Here is a 26,278-nt window from a genome sequence, read left to right on the forward strand (position 1 = left end):
TGTAGGTTTAAATTAAACTTACAGGAAAATAAAATTTATTCATCTAGATACATAGGTTTAAGATCTCCCACTATTTCATACTGTCCTTTTCACACTATATTAAAGCAAAAATGGTTTCTTGCCTCAGGATTTTCTGGCTCATAAAATGTAAGACTTAAAGATGTGTGATATATTATACGCACCAGTTAGATTTAAAACATTTCCTGACGTTTGTGGAAGATAAATAAGGGTTGTGAACCTCCTTAATATATCTTTTACAGTAGAGACCTTTGTCTTTGTTTGCAAGATAGATTCAGCTTTGCAGATATGATAATATCTTATATGCCCCTACTATTATAATGTGATTAAACAATGGATATGATTCATGTGCTTAGTGTAACCCTTATAAAGCAAAAAAAATATAACAACCTTTTTGTTGCTCATAGAAAAGAAGGTGAATTCCCAATGTTTATGAACATAAAAAGAAAAATACAATATAGTGTAATACTGTAGCAGTATAATTGCTAGTGTTGCTTAGTAGTGCACTCATATACTGTATTTATGGAAATATTGTAGCTCTTCAAAAGTCATGATATACTGTGCATCCAAATAGGAGTTGGACATAAAAAAAACGAAAAATAAAAATACATACTGTAGTACTGCAAGATTAAAGTGACTTATTGCACTCGCATTTGAACAAAAATAGGCTCCTCAAAATCAATAAATCAACACTATTTCCCTTCTTGTATAGTCTTGCTCATACATATAAATATTGTAGCTCTTCATAGAATTACACACTCAGCATCCAAGTAAGAGTTGATCATGAAAAAGAAACATATAGTGTAATATTGCAAATTAAAGTTGTGGAAGTCTTCTCCCCATGTATACTCTGAATACATTTAAATTAAATATATTCAATGTAGTAAGAAAAGTACTTAATCTACCTAAATTGTATTTATAAATAAATAAATAAAAGCCCAGGAATGCAGCTCAATGGTGACACTCAATGCGTTTCGCCTTCTCAAGGCTTCTACCTGGTGCCAGGTGCTAACTTCGTTATGCATTATGAAGGGCTAACACTGGAATGTTTCTCCTGTTAGAAGGGCTAAATTGCAGGGCCACGTAATGAGGCACTTTTCAAAAAAGCTCACAAATTTAATAAAGGGGCAACTCAGCCATTCTTCTTTAAGCTGATTCTTACTAAAGGTTAGCCCTTAATAATGAATAGTGAAGCTGCAACTTTCTTACAAACGTCAATGTATGTTCTTGGCCTCATTAAAGTATAACATATCTGACACCCCACCCCGCTCTTTACCTTGAAGAAAAAAAAATGGCTGCATTTAGCAAATCCCATCGTGCACGTTCACACTGTTAGGTTGATATAAATGTAAGGTTATGACCACGTCCAGCGCTTGGAGAAGATATTTGATTGGATCCAAGCCACAGGTATGACCATACGTCAGTGTCAAGTTGGTATGGCATTGTTCCAGTACTTTTGTGAGGTATAGGATGCAGTTTTTCTGATAACAGAGACTATCGGGATGATGCCCCACAACAAAAAAACAAATATTTTATTAACTACAGAGGAGTACTGCCTTAAATTTGGGCCTTGTTACAGTGAAACAACCAAAATCCTGATAAGTTGTGCGAGCTATAATAGGCGCTATACTTTTGAAAGTTGCTGCTGCATGTAGTATGTACTGGCAGTTTCTTGACACTTGTCAAAAATGAGTTATGTTCCAAAAAGTAGATATATAATAGAAGCTATGATTGCAGCTTTGTATGAAATACAAGTACATCTGACATCTATGTAACACACATTCAAACTCATACATAATTATGACAAATCGTTCGTGAGCATTATTTATTATTTAAGAGGTATTTAAGAAATCTGAATTCAGTTAAAAAGAGAATGTACAATGCAAAATAAACAGTTAAAATCCTACAGGCTTAAGACATCAGACATCATCTGTACATTTGGCAGCACGTTCTTCCATTTTTCAGGTCATGTATTTTCAATGCTGAACCACACTTTTCGGACCCAGTATCCAGGGTGAGGGGTCACAAAGCAAAGTTCATCGATTCAATAGGTAGTTTTCTAGAGACTGCAGCTTGTGTTGGGTGACAGAATCTAAAGGAAACAATAAATGTATTGAGAAAATTAATTGTCTACTTAATGACCAACATTCTCAATTCAATCTAGCATATGGTCCTGAGTACCTGGCAGAATTGAGGACCACATCCTGGGAGTATCCAGGGCTGGGTCTCAGAGCTCTGACCATAACATTTGTTTTGGGACGCCAAGGAATTCCTTGAGTCTCCAGTTGAAATTGATAGGTATGGCTGTACCATAGGGGTATACTATATGCATTATAAAAGACACATACTCAGGGCATCCATGTGTTGAGATATCAATGCATAATTTTGTACCCTTCTAATGACCTAGCCAAACATACCCAAGCATTGCTCATTGGACAACTATAAAGGCAACCAAAATGTAAACAGATTTGTCAATCACAGATAATAGTGAATCCCACTAGGAAAAATACACTATGCAGAGAGATGTATCTAAATACATGTAGTTGAATAACAACATATAATTAAAAATAAAATGATAACAATCTGCCCAAATAACAACCATGCTGCTTAAATATGAGAAAAGACAAACCATATTGTGGGCTAAAGCAATACATATTAGGATAGTTTTATCATTTCTTGCACTTTACTTAGAATAGAACACCCATGTTGGTGTATGAACAAAGCAAAACTAGTTGGTAAAAAGTATGTAATATTTCATCATGATATATTAATGCAAGATTATAAACTTATAAAATAAAGCTAGAGGTTTTTTTGGCAATACATAATAGACAATGCAAATATATACAGTTCTTTGTAATAGTAAAGGGAATATAAAGGCAGTTTATGCATTTTATTTCCACTGTTTTACATTAGTGTTGGAGTTATAGAAATTAAGAGCACCCTGGGATCAGTATTTTATATCTGAGAACATTTTAAGACAACACAATTTTATTGGCATTTATTGGCTCTTTTTTCCCTTTCCTTTTTATTCTGTCATCTGTTAAACCCAAACCTTTTATGTTTAATCCAAAACTCAGACAGCTATATTTTATTTTGCTTTTAACTTCCTATGCAAACTATATTTTATAATTTAAAGGTGGTTTATCTACACCTAGTGAAATACCATTCTGATTTTGAATTATTTGGCCTCTATGTTTCTGGGTGTAGAATTATGCCCTCTCACAAAGGAGCCACCTGACCTGTAAATCTCTGTGGTCTCTTGCAATCTCAAAATAATAATGAAGTTACTGTGATCACAAGACAAAACACTTTACCTGCAGGTTGAGCTTTTGAATTGAGTCGTTATTAAAAATCAAAGTGGACTTAGCTTAGACAGTGTGGGACATGTATGATGCATGACTAGTAGTGATTTTTGGCATTTTCATTGGATATGAGAGTTACCGGTGAGCTTAAGTCAGGAGTTGGTTAATGCATAGAATCTAAATGTTTCCCTTACCCTCTTAGTTTCTTGGCAGGGCTAAATGGGTGCCAATAGTCACATTTCATTGGTGATCAAGACCACTTTTAAAACTTTACTTCAGAACAGTTCTTCATAAGTGCCCCCAAATGATTTGCATATGAGATTGTGTGATGAGCCTAAGCTTTGTAACTAAGCTTTGTGTCTTTCTTTATCCTAGAACCCATTCTAAACCTGCTGTTAACCAAATTTAGTTTCTGATTACCCTACTGCTTTTGAAGCTGGTCACCCACAAATGCCTCTCATTCTTTAAAATCATCACTCCTCTCTTTCTCATTGTACTTTGACCTCGACAGTCCATCAGTTTTTTATTCACTGACAGATTCTGGTAATTTCCCATTCTTTTTTCTTGGGATTAAGGGAAGCTTTCTTAATAAATATATTTTTAGCCAAAGTATTTGGCGTTCTTCCCCACATACCAACCTCCTTGCTAATACCATGAGAGGCATTACCCCCCTACTTAAATGTGCAGGCACCAAACTTTTGGAATATTGTACAAGTCGCCAACCAGGTTTACTCCCATCACTAAGTCAACATGCTACAATATGATATAACAGAGTACAATACTATCTATCTAGGGAGATCTCCACAGTAGAGCAGTCTGTGTATCTACAGATTTATTTTATTTTTTTTATTATTCACATCTGTGGTAAAGAAGATTATATATTTGATTCTTATTTAAATGTCACTTCCGTTTCTTTGTTAAGAATTATTCCTTTGTTTCACCCATTTTTCTTACGGTTCATCATACCAATCTGTCAGCATAGATAGCGTGACAAGGACCACCGTGGATGCACAAGGAGTCCTCTTTACTCTATCCGCAAATGATGACTTCCTACTTACAAAGATAAGTGCTCTAGCATTGGTTCTTGTTGAAGCCTGGCTTTAGATAATAAAAATAATGGCGAAGCATTTAATATCGCTCTAATAACCACAAGCCACGCATGTTTAGAAGAAAATGCACACTAAGTATATTAGAATAGATTTCTATTAGATTTCTGCTTACCGAGTAGAAATTTTTCGGACACATTCTGCATGTCAGGGGGTTTCTTCCCTTTAAAGTCTCCAATACAGATCTTGGCATGGCGCAGTGTCTTGGATACTTTACCTCCACATAGCTGGACCATTTCAGAGAGTTGATCGCATGGTGGCTGACTGTTTGGGGATATGAACAAAGTAGGAAGGCTAGAGAGCAAATCCTGCTGATGTTCTCCAGCTGATAGGTGGCGCTGCAATCGGCAAATCTGTTTTAGATGGAAAATAATTAAAAAGTTATTATTGAGGTTGAAATTCTATTTTTTGATGAAAAAACATTTTCCAACACATCATAAACAACCATTCTCTCTATCCATTATTTTCTGATTAGATACATAGCTCCTTTAAACCTTTAGTGACTCTTATCTTTAGTCATTGATAAGTTGGGCTTCTCAGATCAATGCACACAATTAAGGAGCAGACTATTTAAGGTATCAGATGAGCTTCAGCCTCACAGTTATAAACATTTAAAAGCAACATAATAACCCAATGCAATACTTGGTACATTTCATTTTCATTCACATATGCTTCTCCACACCCCATGCATGCCCTTATTGACAATTACCGAAAATACAGTTTTAAAACATCCATGGATTAGTGGTTTAGTATACCAACTGAATCACAAAAAAGCAATATTAACGCTACAAGGTGTGCTAGAAAGGGGGCCAATACTGCAGGGTTGCTCTAGTTTGAAGATTTCGGGTCACTACCTTAACACCTTTTGAGTTTTTATGTGCAATATGGCCACCAGGCTGTCTAAAGTAAGAACAAATGTATGTAGTATATACCCTGATTGGATCCTTTCTGTGCAATGCCTTAGTGTACCGTTAGTGGGTTGTTTCCTAAATGTGTTTTTAGATCCTGAATTCATTTTGCTGGATTAACTACTTGGGTTAAACATTACCATCTGTAGTTATACCATCTCTACCGTTATGTACAATATAAGCATATCCACTATTTTTACATAGAAGCTCCTAATTGAAGGCTGTGTCTTTCTAATCACATTAGTTGATCATGTATTGAAAAAAAAGGAAATTTATTATTAAACATATATTTACATAGGCTAATTCATGCCACTATTGAAATTATCACAGAGCAATACTAGCTATCCATCCATCCTAAGAGGGACTGACACCCATAAACAGTCACACTGAGGACAAACACAGTACGTTAGACCGTGAGATTGCTGAGTTTCCCCAATCAATGCAATCAAGGAGCAGAACAGTCTTTGCTCCAGATCACCAATATGAGCCCCTCAAGTAAATGTGCAAGGGGTAAGAAATAAGTTGGGCTTCATGACCAAAAAACTCTCTGTTATAGTGGTGCCATAGCCCAGCATTTCTGTTCTACTTCCTTTCTCTGTAAAACAGCACAAGCTGCAGATCTTTTGTGATGTGGTGTACAAAATGTCATTAATAAATTATGACTTATATGACATAATCCTATTGGCTTGCAAACAATCTCATCAAGGATAGCCTTTCAAATAATTCACATTGATGCAAATATTTATATAAACATCATTATTAAGTATGTTTTTAAGAGAGAAACAGATGTGGTTCTAATACTAAGAATTATGCGTCAAGGGAATTGCTCAGCAGAGTGTGTATTTTTATAAAGACTCAGGAGAAATGTGGTCACTACAGCTGAAGAGTAAATCATCTATATTTATAGAGATATATATATCAAAATGATGAACCTTTAATGCATTCGGAATACATTTATGCAATATCATGTTGGGGGACATGGGCATATTAAGTCATTACAAAGATGATTAAGCATGAGCCCCTTGGTTTTCTTTTGTAATTCTGTAATTGTATTTATATATATATAAGGATGTTGATTTTGTCATATAATTCCAATGCTATTGAGTGATCTCCAAAACATGTACTTCTGGAAACATCAGATACAACATCATAGACAAAATGGTCTGTCAAAAGATGTCCACCTTACTGAGCACCCCTGATACCCCTACATTTCCCCCTTCCACGCACATCTATTTTATCCCAGTTTAGTTTATATGTCTGGTCATAGTCGAAAGCACGACATGTGCCGAGTTGTCTCTGTATAATAGATAATGCGAGAGTGAGTAGAAGATGTGCCCTTATAAGCCTTTGTGTTACTCAACTTATTTTTATGCCATATTTTTATAGTTCCTTTGCAATTTTTTTTTTTTAAGTGGTCGTTTCTTTGTGTTTCTTTTGCAATGTAGCTGAAGCATTTTAGGTTTATTTAGCGTTATAGATATTGTTCGTTTTGGAAAAGAAAAACAAAACAAAAAATATAAGAATCACTTAATCCGCATCTTTAGAATTATGTACAATCACCTGTGTGAGAGTTATTCTACACTCTGAAATTAATAGGGTGACCAGATACCACTTTGAATACATATGCATCAGGCTTTACATACAGTTTTGTGATAATCTTCAAGACAGATTGGGGATTAAAATTGGCCCTGGTTTTTTTAAGGCCAGGAGCCACTAAAACGATGAGGGTGCAGCTACTGACTGGGATACATGTGGCCACACTTTACGTTGCTACACTTTTGCAGCTGTGTGTGTTCAGCTGACGGCCTCACATTAAAGAACGGCATCTGCCACACAAGGGGTAATACAAAGTATGCGGAAGGAGCCATTGTCTAGGCCTGATCTTTCATGACCAAGCAATTGGCATTTCAGGTGGCAAGGGTGGTTCTTTATTTTCCTGACATTTTGCTTCTGAGATTGTTATTCTTATTTCCCACAGCTCTCCTCAATAAACCTTTTTTTGGAGCCTTCCCTTCTGCTGTATGGGGATAATAGATATTGACTGATGACTAATGAGCCGTCATCCAGCCAGCAACTCAGGGGTCATTTCAGAGGTGTAGCTGGTGTTTTTATAAAAGGAGGCAGATGTGTTAATAAATCTCTTTATAGTTACCCGTCTGAAACATGTCATGCTTTCCTACCTTTTTATCTGAGTGCAGTGTCAATAATGAAATGTAATCTAATCAATGATGCCTGCAAAGGAATTTTGGGTATTCCTTATACAGACATGCAACTGTATTGACAAAAGCAAAGAAAAATACGATATCCTTACAGAACTGCATAAAATAGCAGTGAATGATACATACGTCTAATACATTATAATTTGATGACAATATACATGATGACTATGTTAAGAAATACATTTCCCAAGACTAAGACACTCAAAGGGTTAAGTATTTCTTTTTTTCTTCTTAACCAAGCGTACATGTTCCTTAATACTGAAAACATGACCAACTAAAGCATTTTTCAGCATGAAGAATGTGCACCGATGTTAAAAGAAATAATGTTTGGATTGGACATGCAGGCCTCATAAGACTTCCTATGTGTGCCAAGTTAGTGAACTTAACTAATGGGGTAATTTATCAAATCTAAATGAAGTTGTACACCCCTTGCAGCTGTAAACCTCTTCCAGAGCGTTTACTTAGTGGAGCAGTTAAAGAGGGTCTGAGAATGGGCACGTCTCGCTGTAAAGAACTATAAACAATGGCTTCATTTTACCTGCTCATGTCATAACAATGAATCAGATCCTGCACAGTTTTAGTAACCTAAAAATGAGCAACTTAAACAAATATTTTACATACCAGTAGTTGAATACTGTAGTTGAATAATTGGTGTTTGAGGAAAAAAAGACTCATAAATGAATATGTTGGAAACATGATATACAATTAACTTTTGTACTAAGAAAGTCGTTTTGTAAGAACTACTGTGACTTATAAAATGTGTTTTACTTAAAGGGATAGTTTACTGTTCCTGACACTCGGTAAATAAGAATGCATATTAAAGCACAATGCTGTGAAAAAAGTATTTGCCCCTTCCTGATTATTTCTTCTTCTAGTTTTGCACGAGTCGAAAAATGTTTGACCGTAAAATTAATTTTAATATTAGAAAAGATAACCTGAGGAAACAATACAATTTTTAAATGATTATTTCATGTATAAAAGGAAAAAAAGCTATCCGACCCTACCTGGCCCTATGTTAAAAAGTGATTGCCCCTTTGGTTACTAAATTAACCAATTACCCAAATTTGAAGAGAATTGAAAATTGGGTTGAATTTCCCTAGACACACCCAGGCATGATTATTGCCCGTCCTAGTGAATTTAAACTTCAGTAAAATGCCTGCCTGTTCTGTGGACTGTGGTCCCGTTACAATTGCTTAAAACGAACACAGCATTCCACAATAAGATCATACCAACAGTCAAACACAGTGGTGGTGTGATGGTCTGGGGCGACTTGCCATAATTGACGGAACCATGAATTCTGCTCTCTACCAGAAAATGCTGAAGGAGAATGCCCGGCCATCAGTTTGTGGCCTAAAGCTGAAAGCGCGGTTGGGTTCTGCAGCGGGACAATGATTTGGACCACACAAGCAAGTCCACCTCTGAACCTCTGGTTCAAAAGGTTTTATAGTGGCCTAGTCAAAATTATTATGATTGTATATGTGTGTGCATTTCTTATCCACTGTCACACAGTTTATCAAATGTTCACTACTTACAGATGCATTTTTCCAGGTATACTGCACCAGTCCCTTTCACCATCTCTCCACACAACAGAAGCTCTATCAAAACTGAGAAGTACACAGAGAGAGAGTGACTGAACTTGCCTGATGCAAGACGTGTTTAACTACTACACACCTATGCGTTATAATTTTGTTTTACTCCTGTTCCCAAAGACATTCCAAAATAAAACATATACCAAAATGAGAATGCATGTAACTGTATAATGTTCTGCCCAAAACAATTAAAGATAAGCTTTTTTATATTCAAGTTCAAGTTGCATCATGTGATATTGAAATAAAAAGAATATGTAATGTAAAACTATTTTTTAATGAAAACAATGCTTCCTTAGCTTCAAAACAACCCCAATGTGAATGTTTTTTTTGGTTCAGCTTGTAAGTAAATGTGTTGTTTTTTTGTTTGTTTGTTTTTTCACTGCTGCATTTGCTCTCCTCCTTCAAGGTCAAACAATTTTTGCCACTAATTGGTCACTGGAAGCAGCCAATCACTGGCAAAAAAGTAGTTCAATTCAAACTTCCATTCTAGAAGATGTCACACAATCTCTGTTAACTCTGTCTACAACATTGATGTGGAATGGTTTTTTTTGCCTGTAATTAGAATTATTTTAATTTGGAAATCATAGTTAACAATTCAGTCAATATAGTTAGCGTTTGTTATAATATGATGGTATTTCTTAACCTTAATACTATATACGATAGTCTAAGTATCTAATATATGTTTTACCTATTTTCTTTTGGACATATGTTTAGCTTAGTTTACCATAAGTTTATACTTTCAAGTAGATTCCTTTCCTTGTAATCTTTTTGCCATAGTAGTTATTCAGAGGAAGTTAGCATAGACTCTGACATGGCATATAAATCTACCAATAGTTCATTATTACAACTGACTTTCTTTGCAAAATATAACAATAAGTATATTGTTTATACAAACTTTGAAGAGTAATTTCACAGTTTTGGCATATCTTCAGTTCGGATAGATAAAAATGGTCAGTTAAATTCTTTCAAGAGTCCAGTCTGAATTCCCAAGGGAAGGGAAATTGCCATTATTTATTTAAGAAATGACATGTAAGGAACAACAAATCCTTGGAATGGGAAAAGTTCTAAGGAGCATGTTTCCCATTTTCTGATTTAAAGCAAAATCCACTAGGATTATGAACATCAATGTGACGTTCATTTAAACTCCGCTACAGTTTGAACCTAATTAATCTGTATGTGAATTTAGAGGAATGTTTTATTTTAGAGTTACAGTATTTGTCATACACTGCTAGGGGGTTGGTGAGGTATCAGGACGGAGTTTGACTTTACTAAGTGTTACTGGAGTGGGAATAATATCCTATTGCGTTGTACATAGGGTATAAAATTAGAGCTATGCTGTAGTAACAACTTTTGCTCAAAGATTAATTGTCACATTGGATGAAAACAGCACTAGATTTAAATCTCAGGTATGTATTTGGCTAATTGTGGAGGGAAGCAGAACTTCTAAAGCTTCACCTTTTGTATCAGTGTGTGTGTGTGTTCATGTTATTGTTCACTTTGAGTATAGTTAATTTTATATTCTCCCACCACTGTAATAATGCTATGAAATCTACTGGAGCTCCATAAATTACATGTATTACTTTTTTTTTTTTATTATGAACCTTAGCACATTGAAGGTGGTGATATTGTTGGCGCTTTTGGCTCTCTAGATATGTAGTTAAAAATTCAGTAGCCCATAATTACTCTGGCATCTGTGTTTATGGAAGCAAAGCTCCTTGAGATAACATTATTGTTTGAGATGTGCTTAGAACCCATTTGGATATAATTTTCATCCTCAAGGATGCTTGTGTGCTTAGATTTTTTTCTGTGTTATAAAAGGATTTTGTTTCTTTAGGCTGTGCCTCAACTCCATAAGGGATATGCTTTATTAATAATTATATTTTCAACCCCATGGGTTATTTCAGCAGTTTATTAAAGAAAACAAACCATGGCTAGAAATGTAACAATTTTACATTGCTAACAGAACATAAATGGCTCTAATACATACAATCACTCTGTACTGACTACTCCAAAACACATCCATGAAGTTGGGAACCATTTCAGTGACATTTCTGACAATGTATCACATTTCTTCTTACTTATGACGGTATGAATTGTGGTGTTGACATTTCAACTCACAGACTACACCGTGCATTATGAAATGCTAACCTCTCCAAGATCGTCCACCTAGAAGGACCAGATCGCCCTGCATAATAGTTAATTTCCTATGCTGTCATAGGGTGATGTCACAAATGCAGGTCAGATCCATTCAATGTCTTGACTTATGTGGGCAGGACTCAACCGACGATGGTCGGGTGGCCCCCTGATAACGCCAGTGCAGCCGACATCTGGATATGCAGAGCTGCATGCTACTTTGTTCTGCTCACACAGCATTTGCTTGGTGTGCCAGATGGCCAGTCTGGGCCTGTTCATGGGTTCTACTTGCATTTCACTTCAACTTGCTGATTATACTTGCACAAAGAATCCCTAAGGGATACAAGCCTGCAGATTTGGGGGATTTGCTGTTAGTTCCACAGGCCTGTTTCCGTAAAAGCCCATAGAAAGTCCTTTGATACAGACAACTTGACAACTAATTTGATACGTTTGCTCTTTGTTTCGGGCCATTTAGATGTTGCCTCCCATTGTCTATGAGAACATCTTGTACTTGCAGACCATTGGTCCATGTATAGTCAAGCCTACCAGTCATCGTGTTAGAATTAATATTTATTATGTTTTCTGTAGACAACCTTTAACACTGAAGGTGCTGATCGGCATTACTGGTAATTTCTAGTAATTTATTTTAGCAGATCTGTCACTTTATTTTTTTTCATCTAAAGGTTTAATCACATAACATTAAATTTTCTGTCCTTATAGCAATGTCACCTGACAATTAACTTTTTCTCAAATTTTTACTTGATTAAACAAGTATTTCTGGGAAAGGTCTATGGACTTAATAGTAAAATGAACATTAAAATTCAGCAGAATAGGTGAAGCAGCAACCTTTTTAATTATGAACATATATTAATATATTTTGTAAGTACTTTGTTTGTGTGTGAGGGCGTCTCTTTAGCCCTTTTGGAACTCTTGAGCAAATCAGCACTGGAGCCGGCTGGCAGTGAGTAACTCGCACACATGCATTGCTAAGCAGAAGATGTTTAAACAGAGAGAGATCAAATGATAAATCTCTCTATGTATTTGCCTGCAACAAAAATGGTAACACTCAGCTATCATATGCATTAGAGTGTTTATGAAGGCTCGAGTGTAACTTCTAATTCTCATAGTATATGAAAAAATATTTTAACATGTACATTGGGTATGTTAGGAAGGTATAAATCACAAATGTTGTTATAACATTTGGATTAAACAATATCCTGTTCATTTGGATGAAACTATACTAATGAAAAAGCAGAGAACACAGATTTTCCAGTTTATTTCTGGTTCTCTTCATAACAGGGCTAAAATCTCTGAAATAATTCCAACATAATGAGCACCATGGGTACAATACTTTTATCAGGAGAATTTATCGTGTGTATCGCTGACATATATGACGAAATGCGCCAAAGTAGCAATTTTACTCAGGGTCAAATGTGTTATGCGTGTCATATAGGGACAAGTACTATGAAAGATGTTAACTTTCTACGTGCCATAAACTTGTTTGCATGCTATACATGTGCATAAAAGTTCAAATAGCTAACTCCTAACTCAGGTAGAATAATTCCTTATCAAACATAAATGAGTAAGATTATATATATTTTTTAAATGCACTCCATCTCAGTAGATGAAATTGTTTGAAGAAAAATAATTCCTAGAATAATCTCTAATATTAGATGCCTTGTAGGTACACTCTTCTGGATCTCTTCATTAGTTTCCTACTCTCGGATTATAAACTGGTATGCATACTCTTTGAATTACAGAAATTAAGGAAATATGACCTCAGATAAACAACACGACATATCACACCATGTCATGATTTATTCAACTAAAATAAAGCCAAAATGGAGAAGCCATGTATGAAAAACTACGTACACCTTATGATTCAATAGCTTGTAGAACCACCTTTAGCACAATTACTTGAAGTAATCAAGTATGACTAACAGTCTCACATCGTTGTGGAGGACTTTTGGCCCTCTCTTCTTTACAATGTTGCCTAAATTAATATGCGGTTTGCGAGCATTTGTTTATGCACAGCTCTCTTTAGGTCCCGCCACATAATTTCAATCGGGTCAAGGCCTCGACTTTGGGCCATTGAAATACCTTGATTCTTATTTTCCCCCAGCCATTCTGTTGTTCCCAGGTCCTTTTGCTGCAAAACAAGGCCAAATCATCACTCCTCCACCACTGTGTTTGACAGTTGGTATGAAATGTTTGTGCTGATATGCTGTGTTTGATTTTCACCAAACGTGGCACTGTGCATTATGGCCAAACATCTCCACTTTGGTCTTGTCTGTCCAACGGACATTGTTCCAGAAGTCTTGTGGTTTGGTCAGGTGCAACTTTGCAAACCTAAGCCATGCTGCCATGTTCTTTTTAGAGAGAAGAGGCATTTCTAAGTAACCCCAAACCTTTGAATGGAAGTGTATACACACACAATATACATATAGTTGAAATGAGTGAAGGAAATAAAACTGTCCTTTTTATCCGTAAAAAAATACTATTTAGGTACCCACTAGTATGCAGACTAACACGGGATTGATAAGAAAAACACTCCCTATTCCTGCTAAAGCACAGAGCAGCACTGTTGCCGAAAGGAAAAGTCTGGCAAACGCACAAGGTCACAGAGTGAGAGATATGAACAGTGACCTGCATATCCAGACTGAGATACTTTCCCAAGAAACATTCTTCTCCTATCTTCAAATGAATCTAACTTGACACAAATACTCTTCCTTGATTTATCTGACCACATTCATATAAAGCATTGATCTCTCGTTATCTAAATAAAAATCAAATTGATCATATGGAACATAATATAATTTTAATTAGTAGTGCAGATATCACACAGTGTATTTAGCATGTGCCAAAAGGCCATATTTTGTTATAAAAGCAATAAAATAAGATGGGAACATAGTAATTATCTCAAACCCACAAATAACTTAAAGAAGGTCATAAATCAGGCTCATAGATCCAAAGCCTTTCAACAACTGTATGAAATATGCCAATTCTAGAACAAACAATCCTTGGTTTAACAACCTGCAACTTGAAATAGGAGAACCAAAAAGGAATCACAAAATGTATAGCATCTGTTTTTGTCCAAATCACAAAAAAACATTAGAAATACCTTGGGATCAAAAGGTTATCCTCCTGACCTCATGCATCGGACATTGAGTAGGTAATGAAGAGAAATTCAAAAAGATGAAGTCTCTCCAGCAATTAACTGTAGTGACTGACAAGCAGCACATTAGGGAAGTTGGCGTATAACCCCTTTTTGGGAACTTAATATTATGGGATAAACAATAAGAAGTATTCATAAGGCTGAGTGACAGCTAAGAATTTGATCATTCCAGTGACAGTATAGATTAAGAGTAGATAGAAAAGAATTAATGTATGTATTGATTTTACAGCATGTAGACTGAGCCATTGTAAATATTTGGATACACTATATTTAGATTAGCGCTTACTTGCCAGAAGCTTCCAAACAACATTTGTGTTTCTTAACTTAGACACTTTGCGCATATTTGTTTGACTTTGTGAACAGCTCTGAATTATGAGTTGTCTTAACCTGCCAGGAAATAAGCACAAGATGGATTTGAAGAATCTTAATGAAAAGTCAGGTCATTCCAAGAAAAGTAATGTATGTTACTAAATAATATTTGAATTGGTAAAATGCTTTGTTAAAGGAAAATGATCTCTCGATTGTTTCCCTTATATGTTTAATAAAAACATTTCATTAAATTTCTAATTTTATTATGTTATTGCTAATTTGTGTGCCAATTTACACTGGCAACACTATCGTTCTAATTTTGGTTGAATTTTCAGAGGCCCTGGGAAAATCCCTTGCTGTGATGTCAGAACTCGACAGGACAGCAGGGCTTTTTTTTCAGCCTCTAATTTAAAAATGTAATCTAAAAAGTAAAGTAGCATAATATACCAGTATATTATTTATAAAGCATCAATACCAGGGCTGTTCTTTATTTATAACAGGGGGTTGCCCCAGGGGCCATGCTTCCACCTGTCCTGCATGCATAATCGCATGTTGCTGTAAATGTGCCTGGAGAGAAGTTGCTGGGAGCTCTTGGGGTCTCTCTTTCGGTAGCTTTGTCACTAATGGTGGACCCTGTACCCTACTAGGCCCTAGCCACAAAGACCCCGTTCTTCATAGGAGCTTACACATTGGCTTGAAAATTTAAGTTTTATGAGCTGCAAAAAACCCAAAACCCCCCCAAATTTTAAATTACTCATTTTCAGAAAACAGAAACAAAAATGCTGAGATAAAAAATAGCTCAAAACTGTTGGATACATGCAGATATAACTTTGTACAAAGACTCACTACTTCAACTATTGCCCACCCCAGTCTACCTCTTTTCTAAATGAATGTTGGTAATACTTGTTGTTCCTGTTGATACATACTAAATTATTGTATATAAAGTTATTATTGTATATTGTTTCTGTTATTAGATTTTATAACCGGTTTGTCAATTCTACTATTGTCATATCCTTTGAATGTATGTTTTGTAGAAGCTCTGCATAAATTGTTGGAGCTATATAAATAAAAATTAATAATTAAAATAATTAAATATAATAATAAATTATTGTAGCCAGACTCTTGCTCGACCACTGCCGCAAGCATTCCATCCACCTCTAAAAGTAGGGGGTGAAGTCTTCATATCCCATTCAGAGCACAAACTTCTTACGGGTTTACGATAGGATAGCTTTGTAAACATGGCTGAACATAAATTTAAAAAAACCAAACAAGGCAAAAAACTACATTAAATGTTTTCCCTTTTTAAAACTTCAACACTATCTGATGAATTCTATCTGACATTCTAAATCTAAATTCAACGCTTTTTTTTTTTAATGCAGCGTACATTAACAATTCCAAACCAATTGGAAAGCATGAGAACTCTTTCTACTTCTCGAAGGCTCTCTTTCACACGGTCGGAAAATATCTAGTAGGAAAAAATAATAAAATATAAGATAGTTTGGGTAAACCATCAGTGCTGAAAAGGAGTTGGCGTGGTAGCTTGACAAAGTGGGCAATGGGAATGCTGCTTTCAATTATACTGGGATGAGAAAATATATAAGAACAGTTATGTTTGGTATGAAAGAATTTTTGCGATTATAAAGACTTTGCAAACTGCATCCATGTTACTAAACATGCGTCTGTGTCCAAAAGTCATCATGTGTTAGGGCTTACACAACATCCAGAACTAGAATTCTGTGTGGGTCATCTTCATGTACCTTAATCTATTAATTCATGCATTTATTGATATGATGTTATGGGAAGCCTTTTCACAACTGCTTCAAGTTACACGTAAACTGAAATGAACAAATTATTTTGTATATTACATAACTCCAATTGGTCAGCATTTCCTTCCATTCTTTTTTCTTCTTCTTCAAATTGTGGATGAAAAGCAACTTCAGAGGAAATTTACCACCGCAGACTTCTAACAACAGATGACTCAGTAGCACCTGAAAATATGTTGTACTGGTATTCTGAACTTCCTGCAGCACTGAAACACCAAACAAGTTGTGTTTCCTTTACAAATAAGCTATTACATCAAACCTTGTCCCTATAACTTCCGTATGTGTCTCCGATCCAAAATTTTTGTTGGCAGACGTGGATATTCTAATTAAAGTACGGAGGAAAACAAGCATCATTCAACAGCAAAATGTTTTAACTCTCAAAAACAAGTCTCCACTAAAACAACTTAACAGAATGTATTCCATGAAAAACAAAAAATATATGGCAATAACAAAAGCAAAAGAGATCAGCTATACACAAAAAAAAATATAGAAAGTGGTCATGTTAAGTTAACCACCATTTGTGCTCTAAATCTGATATGCAATCCATGTTGAACATGTATAAGAGGTTATTTCAAACAGCCCGATGGTCAACCTGCATGTCTGAGAAGGAAACCAGCAGATCTGCAGTTTTTTCCATACTCGGCAGTTAAGGGCACCTTAAAGAAGTATTTTTGCTGCTTCAAATCGATTAGTGCTCTATATAATCGGAGCTGCTTGCAAACTGCACTTGCCTGAGACAAACTGGAAAACATTTTACATTAATAGTATCATTTTCTATAAAATATTGCTTATCTATTTCAACTGTCAAGAGCTGCCCAAGAATCTTCCCCTTCAGAAAACCTCTGCAGAACACAGCAAACTATGCATACTAACATACCTGGAAACTTCCCATGGTAGGCTACCTGGAGCTCTCCCTCTTCAGGGGGGAGTTGATTCATGAAAATATATGTCTAGCCAGCAAAAATTGAAGTGGGCATGACCAGACACCAGTCCAATGCCCTGAGAAAGGAGGGAACTGATTCAGAGACTGTGGAAAGCAGGGCTTTACCCAGAGACTCCAAGCCAAACCCGGAGAGTTCCCAGTATGCCTAGAAACCAGAGGCTTATCCTAAGTGAAGGAAACAAGCGCAACATGTTTGGATGCATCCTGTTCCATACCTTGTACTTTCACATAAAGTATAAACAGATTTATTTGTTAAGAATCCCTTACTAATACCATACACAACTGCCCTGCTACGCTTCTTGTAAAACAAGTGCACACCTCTTGTCATCAATAAGGGTACTTGCTAGATAACATGATATTTTTAGTCTGAGGTTATCCAGGCCAGGGGATGAGTTTGGGAAGTTTTGGTATTTTTCCTCCTTCCTGGGCTGATGATGAGTATGTATGGCTACAATGGGCGTATAATTACAAGCACGAACAACATTTGTTATAGGCTTAAATTCTTTGGGTGTCTGTGCTTTCCACTAAGCACTTCATAGACCATAAAACTAATGTAAACTAATTAAAATTTAAAAAGGGATGATGGATGTAGGATGGCGAAAACAAACTGATGTGTAAAGACATAAAAAAAAAAAAAAAAAAAAAATTAGTTTGCAAGATGTGTTTGTAGTTAGGATATGGCCATACCTCCAAGTCTCTCAAGACCCATCAGCCAGAGCTTTCCATCCCACTTCATATGGGGGAGAGCCAGCTCCATAAGAGTTAGGATTGAGGGAGGTATAGAATTTTATACTCCATGAATGGGACTTGAAGGAGTGTGGACAGAGCTAGCAGGCACCCAGAGGTGGAAGACCTACCCTTGAAGCCTGGAAATCTAATGTGCCTGGAAATCTATTGCACCTGAAGCCTCAGACAAATCCCAAGAGTTCTCGCAGGCTTGTACTGGCCGTCTGGGACACCGGTATACCGCTGTCAGACATCACTCTATACACACCTGATCTGCTGATCCAGCGACTAGTAAAATATGCCCAGGCGCACGCTACATGAGTATAAAAACCATACCATGCAGTCTGTTATAGCCAGTTGTCAGCCATGTTGATGTAAGTTCTCAGCCGCTGGCCTAAAAGTGCCAGGGCCGCCATGTTTTCTTCAGTCTGGCCCTAAGTTCTCAGGTACATCACCACTTGTAGTTGACATTTTTAGGATAATCCGCCCTTAAATATTCTTCCTATATTTTGTGCATGTAAAAGTACCTTAATTCTTGTGTGCTTACATCCACCAACGTTATGAAAATACACAGGGAAGGAGGGGCAGAAGGTAGAAGAAATATTTTTAGAAATTATTTATGGAATTCATGAAAAACACATTTTATGTTCCACAACAAAATAATGAATCCAGTAAACAAATTACTGGCAGGTTGTTCTGGTAAATGCTTTAAACGTTGATACATTTCACTTCCTGAAGAAACCCAAGAGACCTTATCCTATTGGGTCAGGAAACTGCTGTTTTCATGGAATGAGGAAGACTGAGCTTTACTTTCAGTGTCCCACATTCAGATTCTGTCAAGTATTTCTATTTCTGTGAGGCCACAGAAGTTCTAGGGAATTACCAGCTTCTCGTTGAGTTTGCTGTCAGTGATTGCAAGTGTATTTTATGCATTCATGAATCTCTGACTTTGTGCAGGTGTACCTAGAAGAACCGACAAAGGGTGGTCACACCAACTATTATGTATATTTTCCTCTCTTCACTCACTTTTCATTTTGTCAGATTATAAAAATAAGCATTCTTACTTTACAGTGTTTTTTCACACCTGCCTAAAATGTTTTCACAAAACTGTATATATATATATACACACACACACACATACATGCTGTCTATATAATATAGTGTTTGTGGTATCAAAGAATAAACATTGCTATAATCTTCTCAAGTAAGACATTGTATTAATTATGCTTAGGTCTAACCAAGAGGACACATTCTGTGACTTAACATAATGGTCTAAGGAACAAACGTTAACATTAATACATCACTGCTCTCCTCTGTATGTGCTTCGTCCAGTTAAAGCCCATCCTTCACATCATTATTTGCCTTTGTGTGTGTTGTATTATACTAGTTTTGTAAATATCTTTTTTTCCTTTTTTTAAACTTTTGATTTTGTTTTTAAATTCCAGAATAACTATTTTGCACTACTTAATATGCCTAAGGAAATATACTATGCACTCATTAATTAGTAAGTAACATTATGATTTCCTGCGAGAGGAAATAATCCCCAAATAACACTACTGCAATTGAAAGGCTAGACAAATAAAAGCAGGGTTTCACAGTGCTAAATACATGAACATTAAGGATGAAACACAGCCAAGAATCTGTGAGTTATTTTAGTCTTTTGTTCACCAAAATATAGGTGTATGTTCTGGTAAAGTCAAGAAAAGCCAGTACTTTTTACCTAGATAAGGTAAATCCAGTATGGAAATATCTGTTGTCAGAAAGATGTAGAAGAGTAGTCAACGTAGCTCATCCTGCTTCTTTTTGTTCCCAGAAAATGTATAGTTGGCGTACGTAAACCAGCACTCACAGACTTGTTAAAACTAGAAGGATTAGGCAGATTCATACAAACAGGGGACTGGGAAAATTGCCAGATCAAATGTAGAATGATAGTATATCTGGGTGCTGGAAAACATATTCACAAAAATGCTTGTTACGCAAAATACCCTGAGAAATGTTGGCAGTGCATTCAGTTCAGACAAGCACTTCTTGTCCTGGAGGGTAGATGTATAAAAGGTTACGGTGTGATCCACTGGGACATTATCCTTCATGTCATTAGAGACTAAAGCTTTACAAATATACCTTAAAAAGGGAACGTAAGTGAGATGACATCTCAAAAGGAACTGTGTGTTCACCCATTGCCAAAACGAACAGAAAATATAATTGTTTCATAGCTGCTAAATTTGCTGTAAAGTGTCAGCTGTACTTGGTTCTTGGCCTTGTCTTGTCAGTGATATCATTAGACCTAACCCATGCATGCCGACATTCCATCGTAATCATTTCTACAACTGTTGCTGGGAAGCTTCTCTCTTATTGAAGTAACTATTCTGTATATTACATCTAAGCTTCAGCTCCTCCAGTTATGATCTAGTAGGCCTCTTCTGTAAAATGAGGTAATATATTATTCTTGAAGTGCTATTCTAACACTTTACTGTTAAAATGGGATTATTTGGGTTATATCCCTGCTATTATATTTTCTTTGTTTTGTTTAGCTTATTGGTATGGTTTCATGTATACATTAATACATATTATTGGGACTGTAAGATTTTGTATTTTCACCCATTGCCATTTCTATGTGTATTCAGAATGACTTACCGTCTAGTCTACATTTAATTGTTACTTCCCTAATTCTTTTACCTCTGTTGTGTATACGCCATTGTTGAATGTGTGAAGAAATTAGTCTTGTGTCAGTATTTTCTGGATAATCTTTTTCTTGCATGTATATGTTTCTTGTCTAGTATGTGTTAATTATGTTAATCTTTTATTTTTTTCTGTCCCCTTCCCCTTGTGATATGGTTATATAAACCATATCTAGTCCCGATAAAGGTTCTCTTGCATCCTCACTAGTGTCTGGTGGTCAGTTTTTTTTTTTGGAAACCCTTTTTCTCTGTGGAGTACCTTTACATTGAGAACTGAAGCTGCTATCCATTTGCTTTCGCTACGACGAAGGTGGCAGGGATGACCAGGGTCGTCCCAGTAGGCCCCTGGTTCCAGCTATAAAATGGGGTTATAGATAAGATGACACATTTTAACTGAAACAATGAAAGTATAAATGAAATTTCCGATTATATCATAATCTATCATCACCAATAACAATAGCAACAATCTTACAATTCCCTATGTCAAAACCCATCTTGGTGCATCTCTAAATGATAACAGGTTCAAAGTGGTTGTTATTATTGTATATTATTGAGGATTTTTTTCCATTCACCACAACTCTCTGTTACTCTAAAAGTCTACATGAGGTTGTAAATATAAAGGCAAGGGTATGAGCACAGGCAGAGAAGAATCTCACTTTATGATTCAATAGCTTGTAGAACCACCTTTAAAAACAAAGTGATCATTTTCATGGTTGTGGAGGCATTTTGGCCCATTCTTTTTTAAAACTTTGCTTTAGTTATCACAGCATTTCAATCGAGTTGAGGTCTAGACTTTGACTATGCCATTGTAGCACCTCAGGTCTTTTTTCAGCCATTCTGTTGTAGATTTGCTGATTTGTTGCATTACCCAGTTTCGACCAAGCTTTAGTTATCAGACAGATGGCCTCACATTTTATTCTAGGATACTTTGGTATACAGATGAGTTCATGGTTGACTTAATGAGTGCAAGGTTCACAGGTCCTGTGGCTGCAAAACAAGTCCAAATCATCACCCTTCCACCGCCTTGCTTGATAGCTGGTATGAGGTGGTTGTGCTGATATGCTGTGCTCGGTTTTCGCCAAATATGGTGCTGTGCATTATGGCCAAACATTTCCACTTTGGTCTAGTCTGTCCAAACAACCAGTCTTGTGGTTTGTTCAGATGCAACTTTGCAAACCTAGGAGTGCTACCATGTTCTTTTTAGAGAGGAGAGGCTTTTTCCTGGCAACCCTTAAAACAAACCATACTTGTTCAGTCTTTTTCTAACTACACTGACATGAACTTTTAACATTTCACATGCTGTAGAGTCTAAGACTAAGACTGTAGAGTCTGAGCATTGCAGGGTCTGACCTTGGGTTAAAGTTGCTAGGATGTCCACTTCTGGGAAGATTGGCAACTGTCTTAAATGCTTTCCACTTTCGAACAATCTTCCGCATTGTAGAATGATGGACTTTAAATTGGAAATGGCCTTATAACCCCTTCAAGATTGATGGGTAGCAACAATTGTTGCTCCAGACCAGCAAACTTCAGCTTTTATAGAGGTGGTCACATTTGCTCATGATCAATTAATCAAGGGCATTTGATTAGCAGCACCTGTCTGCTACTTAGCATCTTAAGGATGTACTTAGTTTTCACACATGGCTTCTCAATTTTGGCTTTATTTTTCTTGACTAAATCCTGACAGTGTAACATGTATTGTTATGTCCTTTCTTTTTCACAGCACTGTGTGTATATATATATTGCCACTGCCATAGGGAAATATTTTCTGTGTTGAGCTGTAACTGTGGATAACCCACATATTGTTTTATTTTTTGCTACTTCTCTGCTCTCTACTTATACTGTTAATTTATAAAGCATTACATTTAAATTGAGTATTTAAAATATACTGTAGAGCTGTTAGTATTTTTACTATGTACAATATTATCAGACAGTAGAGCTTGCGACAATGTGCATATTTTATTTACTGAGAAGCATCACCGTAGCTTCAATAATAAAAAAATATTATATACGCCAAATGTTTGTGTGTCACTATAACAATCTATGCTGAAACGTTAAGTTGTATTGTGACAATTGTTTGGGGCACCTGAGACACAGAATATGAGAATTCAACACAAAAACCTGTACAAGAGTATATTACGTCAGGTTGTGAACACTGTCAAGACAAGAAACGCAGTCTGGGAAAATTTGTCAGTGAGAAGAAATTGCCATAGTCAATTTGTCTAATGTAAATAAAAAAAAAGTGAGATCGCTGAGAGAATCTAGAAAAATGTGCTGCTGGGATTTCTCGGTTAAGAAATTATAGCTGAGGTTAAGTTATTCAATTTATAGAAGACCGATGTGGAGCAGTTGATTCACATGAGACCAGTTGAGGCGGTTTGACCCAAAGTGTTAACCGCGGGGAGCTATGCGCCTATTGGAGCAGCACGGCTTGCCTACTATTCTCAGTGGCTACACACTTCCATTGGAAAGTGCCAAGATGTCTGGCACATATGTTATGACTCAGATTGGATGTGACAGGGTCTGTGAGAGAAACACCTTAATTTACCCTTTCAGAATTATTTAGTAATGCTTAGTGCACCCACAAAGCCTCATTAAGCCAAGCAGATAATGAGTGTTTGCAATATTTTGTAACAGAATGTAATTTATATTGATAACTTATTTATGGTGCATAAAGTTTGTATTTGACAGAAAAACTGAAAGACATACTAAAAATAATGCATTTTGTTTTGGCCACTTTTAAAACACACAAAAAAACGTATTTGGTTGTTCTATAAATGCTTGCTAAAAATCTGCTGGTATCTGGGGCAGCTCACATTACAGACCCAAGTAACAAATACATTTATTTAGGATAATACAGATACCAAAATCTAGGACTTTGAAAGGATAGTATAAGAGGTAATCTCAGAGCCAAAAAAAACTGTTAAACAGTATTGCAAATAATTACATTTGAAACGCCTCCTCACCAATGTGCCAATGTTGCTGCAAACACCGATACACCTGAAGTGTGCTCATGATGTTCTTGTATATTTGGGAACCCATTTTAGGCTTTCCAAAACTCTTCCTTTTCTAGCGGTGAGGTGTTTCGAGGTCGTGAGGATAACCACATGTAAGGCAAAGGTAGCCACAAACTGCCTTGAATGTTCTGGCAGTTGGAGAAGTGGGCAGTGAGTGAGCTTTCCAAAATGCTGCTTCCCTGCCCAAAGAATGAGGAAAGCGACCTGAAGACCTGCTCTTCACCCAGAGTCTCCAGGAGAATTTCCAGGTATGCACTCTCCAAATATCAGACTGTCACTATATAATACTCACTGATATCTTGTAGCAGCACACCTGGGACATACTCTTTACATGTCCAGCACAAGTCATGGCTGGGATAACTAAGTAAATACATTCATTTGTCCTTATACTTGTTTTTGCAGCTCTAATTCTGCCTGTAGGTAATTATGTTTTTGTTACCATGTAAAAGTTGGTTACCCACAGCACTAATCGTTTCGAATATGTTATTTTATTTAAGTGGAAATGAGAAACAGCTAATCGTTTTACTCATTGCTTCAGGCAGCAGAATGACTGGAACTTGACCCAACATGCATAATATCTAATATGTTCTGTTTTCGTGGCCATTATTCAAACTCCTCTGCAAATGACTACAATAATCCGGCTCACAGGGTTTTTATCAATAAAAATGAAACCCAAGCTGTTAAAATCATGCTCGCCGTAACAGCTAATATGTCCTGCTCCATGGGTAAAATAAACCGATACTTTTGAGAAAAGTTAAGACAGAGTTGATGGAAACAAATGTTTGTGTTGGCAATAAAACATGATTCTAATAGAGGATGATGGCAAACCACTAGCACTAGAACATTATTACATATTTTTATCATAAAGACCTCCTAATTCCAAAGTTTGTAAAGATGCATGGTCAGATCCAGAATATTTTATATTTAAGTTGCTTGAGTACAAAATATATGCTTAAGTAGTTTTCACATGAAACCATACATTTATATTCTCTCTCTTTTCTATGATAATCTTTGATGCTGTTTGCGGCTAGTGGCCAGAACTAGCAAATAGCAGGGGATCGTAGGTAGGTGAGAAATCATGTGAAACAGTAAAAATTGTAACATTACTATTTATAAGGTTTTTTTGCTACAAATATTACATACATATGAAAATATGGTGGGAGTTCCCCTTTATAGAAAAAAAACCTTAAATGATTATCCTGTACGAAATAATGTTAATATAATTTAAATATTGTTTGCGCTGGTCGTATTTACTGGTACATAACAATTAACCACACAATGTCTCGGACAGGAAGCTCACTCCATGTTTATAAAATGAGTGCCAGCAAATAATAATGGCTTTGATGTCCGAGTTCAGTGAACGGTTTAAATAAATGAACCATTTCCAAATTCATCCTAATTATACTGAATGATAGACTTTGTGCAAACTGAACTTATTTATGCTGATGTTGTTTTTTTCAATAACTATTATGGGTTTAAACAAAAAAAAAACACAAACAAAAAAACCCCCAACAAAGCATATGTTTTTCTATATTCTATGAAGTACTACCTTATTTTATTCATATAACACAGTAAGTTCATAAATTACTGGATGATACACATACTTCTAATATTCTTTATCACACTGAATACTAAATAAGCCTATTACTATGTCTGTAAGTAAAAACATTGACAAAAATACCCAGAGATGAGGACGATAAGTTATATTACTTACAAATGGATATTCACTTACTGAAAATGGTTAAATGCCTAAGGAACTGGAGAAAGGTTTAAAGGCTGTTTTTTGCATTTATAAATTGGTGTGTTTTTATACTAAACAAAATATATATCAGTACCAGCACACATTTATCAACAATGTCATACTGATCACAGAGAAGGCAGAGGAAGCACAAGATCATTTTGGTTGAGAGAACAGTACAATGTTACATGGCCTTACAAGTACATCCTTTCCAAGCATTTAAACTTACATGAATCTAGGCTGTGCTGCAATAATTTCCAGGTCCATCTTTAAAGCAGCACTTTAGTCTTCTGTCTCATTTAGCCCCTCCCCCAGGTGCCTCTACTGAAAACAGGAAGCATTCATATGTATGCCTTTTGCTGATGCTCAGCAGAACTCTCATTTGGGTCCACAGGACTAGAATGAAATAGAAGTAGCAGCAACTAATCACATGTGTGCTAGCAAAATATCAGCATTCAGATAGCATACATGTGGTTGACTCCTGCTTCTCCCACTGAATATCAAGTAGTTTACATACGAACGCTTTGTGACTTCAGTTAAAACAGTCTGGGGAGGACCTAATGTCACCTAAAATGTATATCTCAAATAACTAAGGAA

General features: G+C 36.1%; 1 protein-coding gene across 1 annotated transcript in view; it reads right to left on the minus strand.

Moving 5' to 3' along the window:
* Positions 1-1,829: 1,829 nt before the first annotated feature.
* The window catches only part of MCPH1 (microcephalin 1), a 130,539-nt gene continuing 106,090 nt past the window's right edge, over positions 1,830-26,278 (minus strand). The window contains exons 13-14 of the mRNA XM_053458712.1: positions 4,542-4,779; positions 1,830-2,110 (exon numbers count right to left, since the gene is read on the minus strand). Coding sequence (XP_053314687.1) covers positions 2,055-2,110; positions 4,542-4,779 — 294 coding nt within the window. The 3' untranslated portion in view covers positions 1,830-2,054. The remainder of the gene's footprint in view (positions 2,111-4,541; positions 4,780-26,278) is intronic.

The sequence above is a fragment of the Spea bombifrons genome, chromosome 3 (genome assembly GCF_027358695.1).
Source record: "Spea bombifrons isolate aSpeBom1 chromosome 3, aSpeBom1.2.pri, whole genome shotgun sequence".
Classification (NCBI taxonomy): domain Eukaryota; kingdom Metazoa; phylum Chordata; class Amphibia; order Anura; family Pelobatidae; genus Spea; species Spea bombifrons.